At 42.2% G+C, this 12,606-nt stretch overlaps 1 protein-coding gene across 1 annotated transcript in view; it reads right to left on the bottom strand.

The window, feature by feature from the left end:
* Positions 1-12,007, bottom strand: part of LOC133537818 (uncharacterized) — a 31,854-nt gene extending 19,847 nt beyond the window's left edge. Inside the window, exons 1-4 of the mRNA XM_061878890.1 lie at positions 11,762-12,007; positions 11,504-11,656; positions 4,850-4,973; positions 4,443-4,660 (exon numbers count right to left, since the gene is read on the bottom strand). Coding sequence (XP_061734874.1) covers positions 4,443-4,660; positions 4,850-4,973; positions 11,504-11,656; positions 11,762-12,007 — 741 coding nt within the window. The remainder of the gene's footprint in view (positions 1-4,442; positions 4,661-4,849; positions 4,974-11,503; positions 11,657-11,761) is intronic.
* Positions 12,008-12,606: the final 599 nt, after the last annotated feature.

Genomic DNA, 12,606 nt, shown 5'->3' with positions numbered 1-12,606 from the left:
ATCATTAGTCATTTTTGCGAGGGCTGTCTCCGTGGAGTGATTTGCCCTGAAACCGGATTGAAAGGTTTCACATAGCTTGTTAGACGCTAAGTGTTCATTTAACTGCTCCGCAACAATTTTTTCAAGGATTTTTGAAATAAAGGGAAGGTGAGACACCGGTCGGTAATTTACCATGAGGTCAGGATCGAGGTTAGGTCTTTTAAGGAGAGGATGAATAACCGCTTTTTTGAATGCTAGGGGAACAGTGCCCGAGGAGAGTGATAAGTTTATAATATTTAGCACTGATGGACCTAATAATACAAAGAGCTCCTTGATCAGTTTCCCAGGAAGAGGGTCAAGTAAACATGTTGTCTGTTTTATTCCATTTACACGTTGTAACAATTCCTCTAATGTTATTTCCTCAAAACGAGAGAAACTATTTTGGAGGGCAGTATCCGCCGTATATACAATCGTGTCAGTGTTAATAGAACCCCGTTGTAGCTGGGACGCATTGTCTTTAATCTCCTTTCTAATGACTTCAATTTTCTTACTAAAGAATTGCATAAAGTCATCAGCTGAGTGGGTTGAGCTACTGGAAGGAGTCCCTTGTTGGGTTAGCGATGCTACCGTACTAAACAAAAATTTAGGATCGTTTTTATTACGGTGGATGAGATTTGAGTAATATTTAGCTTTAGCTGAGGTAAGCATGTGTTTATAAGTTATCAAACCATCACTCCATGCTTGATGGTGCACCTCAAGTTTAGTCGTGCGCCATTTGCGTTCCAGCTTTCTACATAATAATTTCTGAGCTCTAGTTTCTTCTGTAAACCACGGGGTGCGCTTTTTTGGAGCCTTTTTTAACTTTAGCGGTGCTATGTTATCAATGGTTTCGCGCAGGGCGTCGTTAAAGTTGTTAGTGAGGTTATCAATAGAGCCCACATACTTTGGGAATGGTGCCATTACCGAGGGCAGTAGGTCAGCAAGAGTTGTCGTTGTGGCTGTATTAATGTTGCGGCTGCTATAGCAGTTATTATTATTATTAGTTTGACGAACATGCGTCTGAACCTCGAATTTTATAAGGTAATGATCAGACAATACTTTAGTATACGGGAGTATCGTAACTTTGGAAACGGTGATGATCAATGGGATATCAAATAAAATTTAAATAAAAATTGAATGCCTCTTTTCTATTTGCAGCCTTCTGATGTAAATATCAAAATAAACTTTTTCCACAGGCCAATAATACATTTGAAAGTAAAATAACAACAAGGAATGAATCAAACATTCAAGCCTTGAAGTAACAGGAGAAAGTGAATGAAAATGTTATTGCTCAGTTTGCTACACTGATTTGCTTTAACAACGCTTATATAACTTAATAGTACAAAATCAACTTTCAAAAAACAAACGAAAAAACATCACATAAATAAAATTTAAATAAAAATGTAATGCTTCTTATCTATTTGCAGCCTTCTGAAGTAAATATCAACATTAACGTTTTCCACTAGCTAATAAATTTGAAAATAAAAACAATGAGGTGGTCGGGGTTGGGGGTTGGTGTGGTTTGGTGGTAGCGGGGGTGGATATTTTAGCGTTCCGGAAGAGTTAGTCCTGCAAGGGGTTCTGGGTATTTGTTCTGTTGTGTTCATGTTGTGTTTCGGTGCGGTTGTTCTCCCGAATTGTGTTTTTCATTCTTGTTTGGTCAGGGTTCACAGTGTGGCGCATATTTGTAACAGTGTTAAAGTTATTTATACGGCCACTCTCAGTGTGACCTGTATAGCTGTTGATCAAATATGCCTTGCATTCACTTTTGTGTGTGTGTCTACAAGCCGCATATAGTATGTGACTTGGCCGGCATGCTGTATGTATAGAGGAAAAGCGGACGTTACGACAGGTTGTGGAGACCGCTAAAGGCAGTGTCTTTAAGGCACGCCCCCAATATTGTTGTACGGGTGGAATTCGGGAGAATGGTTTCCCCGGGAGATTTTCAGGAGCGGCACCGCCGCTGTATAATACCGGCGGGCCAGCTCTAATGTTAATTTGATATTGCCTCAAGGGCCAAATTAAATTACACGGCGGGCCAAATTTGGCCCACGGGCCAGAGTTTGACACCCATGATGTACACATTTGTTCCCTTGAGCTTCTTTCCCTGTCTTAGCAATGCCATTTTAGATTTTCCGTTCACGAGTTTCACGAGCACGACTGGAGTGACGTTGTTGTTTTTTCTGTTCAGTGGGATGCATGTTTCGATGGTATTAATGTCGATTTCAATTTCCTTTGATTGCAAAAAGTTGACCACTTGCTGTTCTGCTGAGACAATATCCATTTCGTCTGGTTCACCTTCATTATTCACAGCTTTCGCATAGGATCTTGGTTTAATTCGGTGCCCTGTCACAATGATATCATTCATTCGTTTATCCTGCTCCTTTTCATCTATGATATTCCACAGCATGTAGTTGTCTTCTTGAAGGGTTTTCATTTGTTGGCGCATATCTTCTTGAAGGGTCTTCATTTGTTGGAACATATCAGCGGCTTAATTTTTTCTGGTTTTGTTCTGAGTTTGCAGACTTTCCATATTTTGCTGCAGACTTTTCACATCTTGTTTGCGTTCTGTTGTTGCTTTTCTCAGATCTTTTATTATTTCTTTGATTTCTTCTTTCATATCTTTTTTCCATCCACCCATCATTTCTTTAATTTCTTCTTTCATTTCTTTCCATTCTTCTTTCATTTCTTTTTTAAATTCATGGAGTATTTTTTGTAGTACCCCTTCTTCATTCCTATCATATCCTGTGTCCAGTCTCAAATCTTGTTCCCAGTTGTGTCCTGTGTCAGCTGATACTGAACGTTTCGGGATTTCAGTCTTTCCTTTAACTTTTGGCATCGCGGCAGTTGCTTTAGCGACTTGCGGCACTTTTAACTTGTTTGCTTCAACAAATTCGTACCTTGCGTCGTCCAGAGATCAATTTGAGGAATCAGCCTGTCAACTTGTATCACTCTGCGACGTTGGAAGCACTTTAAATTAAAACTGCTGTTTCGATTTAAAGTGCTTCTAAAACAAGTGCTATTAAAACAGCTGTAAACTCGCCGTAGCTTTTGGTTGCAAGGCAACCGCTTTGAATTGCGGTAAGGCGCCAATGGCTTGCGGCTAACGGCTCTTCCAACTTGTCTTATTTCCGCATATCAGTGCCTCTCCACTGACCAAAATCAGGTCAAAGATACCAGGTGACTCTCCTGTGGCTGTGATCGCAAATCAGTGGTCAAAATCTTCAGACTTAACAAAAACTCCGGTAGCAGAAGCGGAGCCTTTTTCTTTGCGTCCTTTCTCTTTGACAAGAAGTGACATTTTTGACCTTTTTTGGTCAACATTATGGTGGATCATTTATCTACTTGTTCATCTACTGTTAATATCTTCTTATTTGTTCTAACATGTTGTATCTACACGTCTGTAAAAAAGTAATAATCACGTATTCTTATGTTGTTTGATACTTCAGTTTTGGAAGCTACCACAAATTTGGGAATCGATCCGACACCAAGTACTTACAAGGTCATACATTGGTCACATTTAAAGTTATCCTGTGTCCAAGGATGTATTTATTGAGTTTATAAACAATAATAAAAAAAAAGATTTTGTGATGCAAAAAAAAGATGCAGTCATTGTATTATCAACAAGATATGGCTCTTGTGCTTGGTATCGTTACTGTCAATATCTGTGTAGATCAACCCATTTGTTAACATTCAGGAGCGCTAGCTTGCTGTTAGCGGTTAGCTAGTGTATCCTCCTGCAGTGTGTATGTAGTGAAGCATGTTTAGATACTCCTCGTCCTGCAGGGATGATACTAGTAAGAAACTCACTTTAATTGTCACTATGGAGGCGATGATTAGTGATTAAGAAGTAGCCAAAACACTGTCGACGGTCGTTTGCCGCTAGTTAGCCATGTGTAAAAGCACCTCCTGGTGAGCGGCGGTATAGTGTTTATAGCTTGACATTTATCATTAGTTTTTAAGCCAAAATGCATCTGTTCTCTATTTTCTGTCTAAACACTGTTTTTGCTTGTAAGAAGTCTGTGTGTGTGCGTTGCCGAACATGCCCATTTGCTCGTAAAAATGTAACGATGGTGTGCTGTCATGTCCGTAAAAAAAAAAAAGTACAGGTATTTTTCAGAGGCAGTATAGTACTGTTTTTAATTCATCAGTACCGCGGTACTTTATTAGTACCGGTATACCGTACAACCCTACTTCCTGCGTTGCTCGTTTACCAAAGAGTGAGTGGTTCTGTTCATGCAACCAACCTTGCTTTGCAACTTTTCTTTCTTCCATCAAAGAAAACAAAATTTAAGGTTGTATCAAACACATTTTGTTATTGATAGATTACATGTCCATCGCTGTATGTATTGATATTGTTTTATTGCCCAGCCCTGAGCAAAACCCGTAGGGGCCGTGACCCACATAGGAAGCAGGTGTCGTACCCGGAGCAGCAGGTCTCCCTCAGATAATCCTGTGGTTTCCAAAGTGTCCCCATTGGACTTGTTAGCTGCGGGAAAGCCCGCCTGGTGCTGTTCTTGACCGTAGCTGAGAGAGAGCGATAAAGAGAGAGAGAGAGAAAGAGAGAGGGTTAACCACACACAACGTAAACAAATGAAAACGAGTGGAGATGTTTGACTGGTGGCGTAGCTCGTGCGATTATCTCATCCAGTCTTAAGAGCGCTTCAAAAATGTGCCTCGGCTTGTTTGAGACAAAAAGGCGAGCTGGTGTCATAATCCCTTCTTTCATGGCACGGCCTGAGAGCTAAAGGAGGAGGAGGATGTAACAAGACACTTTACTGCTGCCACAAGACAAAGAACCGCACACACTTAAACTACATCGGCTCCAAACGTCCTCGGGGAGATCTTTTATTGTGCGTGGAATCCGACGGCGAGTTTGCAATATTGACTTTGGCGTCTGGTGCCAGTGTTGTGTAAGAGCGCCACGGCTGTGGGCGGAGCTGCTTATCCGAGGCCTGTTTGGAACAAGGAAACATCCTTGTTGTTTGTCGGCAGTGTGCAAAAAGTCATTCCGGGATTTGCAAACAGCTAAAATGATGCATAAAGCAAACTATACCCTGCTAGCCAAGAATGTACAACAATTCTTCTCAACAAAAGAGGAGAAATATAACCTTACAGGAAAATCTATTTTAAAACATGTGTATGCTCGTACAACACTTAAAACCATATCCGAATGTAGAATTCAATTATGGAATGGATTAACCAAAGAAATCAAACAAAGCACCAATATGATTAAGTTTAAGAGACTGTTTAAACTAAAAGTGTTCAAAAAGTACACAGAACAATAATTATGATGAACAATTTGAACCCTTTTTTGTTTAGATAAAGACTCTTTATGTATATAATATTTGTTTACTTACTATAGTATATTATTAATTTATTATTCATTCATTCACTCTTCTGTTAGAGAGAACAAGGAAACTAGGATACAATTGCTATGGTATGAAAAGGGGTAGGATGAAATTAGCTCAGCTTCTTCCTACTCTTTTTCGGATGCGCTGTAATGAAACAGCTGGAAATATGTGATGCATTACATTGTATCGTATGTTCCAAATAAACTGAAACTGAACTGATGGCTAAATTATTATGTATTATAGGTGGGCCAAGGAAGAACACACAAGCTTTTGGTGTAGATCAACGGAGTCCAAATTAAGGCACACAAGCTAAAAATAGCCTGCCGGCAAGACAGCACGAGTTCAATAAACAATCCATAACATATATAAATAACCAGTAGTCTAATTGCTGCCATTTTGTGGACATCTGGTGACAAATGTAAGTAACTTAGCCTTTCAAGTCAAGGAAGTACGGCATTTACTTATATGACCCAATCCAAACAACCTACCCTAGTCACACGGTGAATAGTTGTTGTTTTTTTACCAGTACAAAAATGTTATAAACATGGTCCCACATAACACAACATACTGTTTGAACTTTGTAGATATTATAAAAAAACGTCCAATCAACATACAAAAACCAAAATCCCATTTAAATCCATTACAAGGGATGATGGGATGCAAAACACTCTCTCCACATTTATCCATGTTTGCCGCAGTTTAGCGGCTTTACATTTCTGGTTGATGAAACAACCTTAAGGAGGTCGTCATGGAAGTAAACAAGGTAAGAGTTGAACTTTCACATACTCTTAATAACCAGTTATAATAATTATAATTTATATATCCATCATATAATTAGTACTCATATGTATAGGCTTTATATATATATATATATATATATATACAGTATATATATATATATATATGTATATATATTTTTTTTCTTACATAGTGTATATCCATACATACGTGTATGTACTGTATGTGCATACATACACACGCGCGCACACACACACACACACACACACACACACACACACACACACACACACACACACGCACACACACGCACACACGCACGCACACACGCACACACGCACATTCATACATATACACATATATTGTCTAATTGATTGAGTGTTTTCCATGCTTGTGTTGACATTTCCTTTCCTTTCTGCCTTGATAGCTGTGGGGATTAGAATCAGAGGAAAGTTACATAGATACATTTCCTATATTTTTCCCCTATTCCTTATTTTCCATTGGTCATAAAAAAAAATCAATAATCATCGATATCGACTGAAATAAAACACTTATGTTGTGATACAGTTTTCAGCCTGAGCTATTATCTTGAAAAACGAGTAAGCTGTGAGTCGACACATGTATCCAAATTGGACTCCTCAGTTCTTAAGGTGCTGTGAAATGTGCGCCATGTCACTGCTGCTGCTCACTGCTCCCCTTACCTCCCATGGGGTGACCATGGGGATGGGTCAAATGCAGAGAGTAATTTCACAGCATAACAAACACCATGTTCAAACATAAGGGTGTCCATATGTGCACTTGGCACCAGGACACCCTAGGCCGCAGTTCCATGATCGACTTTGTAGTTGTGTCATCGGATTTGCGGCCTTATGTTTTGGACACTCGGGTGAAGAGAGGGGCGGAGCTTTCTACCGATCACCACCTGGTGGTGAGTTGGCTGCGATGGTGGGGGAGGATGCCAGACAGACCTGGCAGGCCCAAGCGCATTGTGAGGGTCTGCTGGGAACGTCTGGCAGAGTCTCCTGTCAGAGAGAGTTTCAATTCACACCTCCGGGAGAACTTTGAACATGTCACGAGGGAGGTGCGGGACATTGAGTCCGAGTGGACCATGTTCCGAACCTCTATTGTCGAGGCGGCTGATTGGAGCTGTGGCCGCAAGGTTGTTGGTGCCTGTCGTGGCGGTAATCCCAGAACCCGTTGGTGGACACCAGCAGTGAGGGATGCCGTCAAGCTGAAGAAGGAGTCCTATCGGGTTCTTTTGGCTCATAGGACTCCGGAGGCAGTGGACGGGTACCGACGGGCCAAGCGGTGTGCAGCTTTAGCGGTCGCGGAGGCAAAAACTCGGACATGGGAAGAGTTCGGAGAAGCCATGGAAAACGACTTCCGGACGGTTTCGAAGCGATTCTGGACCACCATACGGCGCCTCAGGAAGGGGAAGCAGTGCACTATCAACACCGTGTATGGTGCGGATGGTGTTCTGCTGACTTCGACTGCGGATGTTGTGGATCGGTGGAGGGAATACTTCGAAGACCTCCTCAATCCCACCAACACGTCTTTCTTTGAGGAAGCGGTGCCTGGGGAATCTGTAGTGGACTCTCCTATTTCTGGGGCTGAGGTCGCTGAGGTAGTTAAAAAGCTCCTCGGCGGCAAGGCCCCGGGGGTGGATGAGATCCGCCCGGAGTTCCTTAAGGCTCTGGATGCTGTGGGGCTGTCTTGGTTGACAAGACTCTGCAGCATCGCGTGGACATCGGGGGCGGTACCTCTGGATTGGCAGACCGGGGTGGTGGTCCCTCTCTTTAAGAAGGGGGACCGGAGGGTGTGTTCCAACTATCGTGGGATCACACTCCTCAGCCTTCCCGGTAAGGTTTATTCAGGTGTACTGGAGAGGAGGCTTCGCCGGATAGTCGAACCTCGGATTCAGGAGGAACAGTGTGGTTTTCGTCCTGGTCGTGGAACTGTGGACCAGCTCTATACTCTCGGCAGGGTTCTTGAGGGTGCATGGGAGTTTGCCCAACCAGTCTACATGTGCTTTGTGGACTTGGAGAAGGCATTCGACCGTGTCCCTCGGGAAGTCCTGTGGGGAGTGCTCAGAGAGTATGGGGTATCGGAATGTCTTATTGTGGCAGTCCGCTCCCTGTATGATCAGTGTCAGAGCTTGGTCCGCATTGCTGGCAGTAAGTCGGACACGTTTCCAGTGAAGGTTGGACTCCGCCAAGGCTGTCCTTTGTCACCGATTCTGTTCATAACTTTTATGGACAGAATTTCTAGGCTTAGCCAAGGCGTTGAGGGGTTCCGGTTTGGTGGCCACGGGATTAGGTCTCTGCTTTTTGCAGATGATGTAGTCCTGATGGCTTCATCTGGCCGGGATCTTCAGCTCTCACTGGATCGGTTCGCAGCCGAGTGTGAAGCGACCGGAATGAGAATCAGCACCTCCAAGTCCGAGTCCATGGTTCTCGCCCGGAAAAGGGTGGAGTGGCATCTCCGGGTTGGGGAGGAGACCCTGCCCCAAGTGGAGGAGTTCAAGTACCTAGGAGTCTTGTTCACGAGTGGGGGAAGAGTGGATCGTGAGATCGACAGGCGGATCGGTGCGGCGTCTTCAGTAATGCGGACGTTGTATCGATCCGTTGTGGTGAAGAAGGAGCTGAGCCGGAAGGCAAAGCTCTCAATTTACCGGTCGATCTACGTTCCCATCCTCACCTATGGTCATGAGCTTTGGGTCATGACCGAAAGGATAAGATCACAGGTACAAGCGGCCGAAATGAGTTTCCTCCGCCGGGTGGCGGGGCTCTCCCTTAGAGATAGGGTGAGAAGCTCTGCCATCCGGGAGGAGCTCAAAGTAAAGCCGCTGCTCCTCCACATCGAGAGGAGCCAGATGAGGTGGTTCGGGCATCTGGTCAGGATGCCACCCGAACGCCTCCCTAGGGATGTGTTTAGGGCACGTCCAGCTGGTAGGAGGCCACGGGGAAGACCCAGGACACGTTGGAAAGACTATGTCTCCCGGCTGGCCTGGGAACGCCTCGGGATCCCCCGGGAAGAGCTAGACGAAGTGGCTGGAGATAGGGAAGTCTGGGCTTCCCTGCTTAGGCTGCTGCCCCCGCGACCCGACCTCGGATAAGCGGAAGATGATGGATGGATGGATGGAATTTCACAGCAACTAGTGTGTGTGATAATAACTGGAGCTTTGACTTTTTAAATTAATAGCAGCGTATATATTTAATTCATAATGAATTTACCCTATTTTGACAGCATAGTACACCATAGTATGTGCAAACGTACTTAATTCAAAATGAATTGACCCTATTTTGACAGCATAGTACACCATAATATGTGCAAACGTACTTCATTTATAATGAGTTTACCCTATTTTGACAGCATAGGACACCATAGTATGTGCAAACATACTTCATTCATAATGAATTTACCCTATTTTGACAACATAGTACACTATAGTTTGTGCAAACGTACTTCATTCATAATTAATTTACCCTATATTGACAGCATAGTAGACCACATTACGTGCAAATATACTTCATTTTTAATTAATTTTACCTTATTTTGACAGCATAGTACACCATAGTATGTGAAAACATACTTTATTCATATTTAATTTACCCTATTTTGACAGCATAGTACACCATATTATGTGCAAGTGTACTTAATTTTTAATGAATTTACCTTATTTTGACAGCATAGTACACCGTAGTACGTGCAAACGTACTTCATAATGAATTGACCCTATTTTGACAGCGTAGTACACCGTAGTATGTGCAAACGTACTTCAATCATAATGATTTTCCTCTATTTTGACAGCAACACAATACACCACATGGGTACGGCGTGGCGAAGTTGGTAGAGTGGCTGTGCCAGTAATCTGTGGGTAACTAATTCAATCCCCACCTTCTACCACCCTAGTCACGTCCGTTGTGTCCTTGGGCAAAACACTTCACCCTTGCTCCTGATGGGTCCTGGTGGGTCCTGGTGAGCGCCTTGCATGGCAGTTCCCGCCGTCAGTGTGTGAATGTGTATGTGAATGGGCGAATGTGGAAATACTGTCAAAGCGCATTGGGCTCCTTAAAAAGGGGTAGAAAAACGCTTTAGAAGTACAACCCATTTACCATTTACCGTAGTATGTGCAAACGTACTTCATTCATAATTAATTTACCCTATTTTGACAGCACAGTACACCGTAGTTTCTGCAAACGTACCTCATTCATAATGAATGTACCCTATTTTGACAGGAGAGTACACCGTAGTATGTACAAACGTACCTCATTCATAATGATTTTACCCTATTTTGACAGAATAGTACACCATAGTATCCGCAAACGTACTTTATTCATAATGAATTTTCCCTATTTTGACGGCACAGTGCAGTGGTTCTTAAATGGGGGTACGTGTACCCTTGGGGGTACTTGAAGGTATGCCAAGGAGTACATGAGATTTTTCAAAAATATTCTAAAAATAGCAACAATTCAAAAATCCTTTATAAATATATTTATTGAATAATACTTCAACAAAATACGGATGTAAGTTCATAAACTGTGAAAATAAATGCAACAATGCAATATTTAGTGTTGACAGCTGGATTTTTTTGGTCATGTTCCATAAATATTGATGTTAAAGATTTCTTTTTTGAGAATAAATGTTTAGAATTAAGTTCATAAATCCAGATGGATCTCTATTACAATCTCCAAAGAGGGCACTTTCTAAGTTGATGATTACTTCTATGTGTAGAACTATTTACTTGTAAATGAATCAGTTGTTTATTTTTCAACAAGTTTTTAGTTATTTTTATATCTTTTTTTGCAAATAGTTCAAGAAAGACCACTACAAATGAGCAATATTTTGCACTGTTATACAATTTAATAAATCAGAAACTGATGACATAGTGCTGTATTTTACTTCTTTATCTCTTTTTATCAACCAAAAATGTTTTGCTCTGATCAGGGGATACTTGAATGAAAAAAATGTTCATGGGGGTACATCACTGAAAAAAGGTTGAGAACCACTGGCATAGTGCACCATAGTATGTGCAAGCGTACTTCATTCATACCATGAATTGATTAACGTGGACCCCGACTTAAACAAGTTGAAAAACTTATTCGGGTGTTACCATTTAGTGGTCAATTGTACGGAATATGTACTGTACTGTGCAATCTACTAATAAAAGTATCAATCAATCAATCAAATGAATTTAACCTATTTTGACAGCATAGTACACCATTTATAAGGAATGTACCCTATTTTGACAGCATACTACACCATAGTATGTGCAAGCGTACTTGATATTGCATGGAGGTGCTTTCAAAGACCACAAAGTGTGTGTTTGGCACAGTGAGTTGTTGTTGTCGACTCATTGACAAACACAAACACCATCTTCCTTCCCCGCCTACGCCTTTGTGTTTTCCGTCGTAAGCAATAGCGAAACTTCCTTCATGTGGTCGGAAGCGACGGGAACCTCCCATGAAGTGGCCTCTCCCAAACGACGGACCGTCCAGTCCGGTGACGCCAGCTCCTTTTCGGAGCGTGTGCAACTGCGACTCGGCCTTGCGATGATGTCATCAGAACAAAGTACGACTATATAACTCCCGCTGGTTCAGTTTTGAACAAAACCCCTCCAGAAGGTCTTATTCCGTATCTGGAAAACCCACCAAGAATCCTTCTACTGTTTTTTTTCCCCTGCACTCAGACCTCGCGTGAGTAAGTGGGCCTCTCTGGGGCCTCCTGTTTGTTTTCATTCGACTCTTGCTTCCCCGGCACTGAACTCGCTCCCTTCCATCTTTTTCCATTATTAACCGCCTGACAGTTTCTGGTGCTGCTCCGTGCACGGCCAACAGGAATTCCTGCGAGATGGACTCGATGCCTCGTGGATCTTTGCCAGCATCTTTCACGGACATTCTTCAGGGGGGAGGGATGATTTTAATAGATCATTTCCGGCTTTTTCTTGTACATTAGGAAGCGCACCAAAGTGGCAACAAGTACTGCAGACTTCTTTTTAATACCCTCCTTAGGGGTAAAGCACTAGGACAGTGGTTCTCAAACTTTTGTCACCACCTCAGAAAACACTTTAAAATACAGTCACTTAGTCGGCAAAAGTACTCTTTAAAAACAAAGCAGAATTTTTATTTAACAAGTACCGTAAATTCCATACTATAAGCCGCTATTTTTTTCTACGCTTTGAACCCTGCGACTTATAAAACTGTGTGGCTAATATATAAAAAGCCATAATGCAAATAGTTTAAAAACAAGCAAAAACACTGAAAAGGTGTGTTGTTGTTTGTGCTATGGAGCCATCTTTTAGACAAGTTCGTTCACTGCTGCTTGGACTGAGCTTTCAACCGGAAGTCGAAGTGCCGATCGGTCTTCAAGTGTCCATAGCGTGATGGCTCAAAAGGAGTCTTCATTCATCATTTCAAGCAACGGTTGTACGTTTTACAACATAACTAAAACAATTCTTACTTACCAAACCATCTGTAGGAGCGTTTTCATGCATATT

This window comes from Nerophis ophidion, linkage group LG19 (assembly GCF_033978795.1).
Source record: "Nerophis ophidion isolate RoL-2023_Sa linkage group LG19, RoL_Noph_v1.0, whole genome shotgun sequence".
NCBI lineage: Eukaryota > Metazoa > Chordata > Actinopteri > Syngnathiformes > Syngnathidae > Nerophis > Nerophis ophidion.
This window is presented reverse-complemented; position numbering and strand designations above follow the sequence as displayed.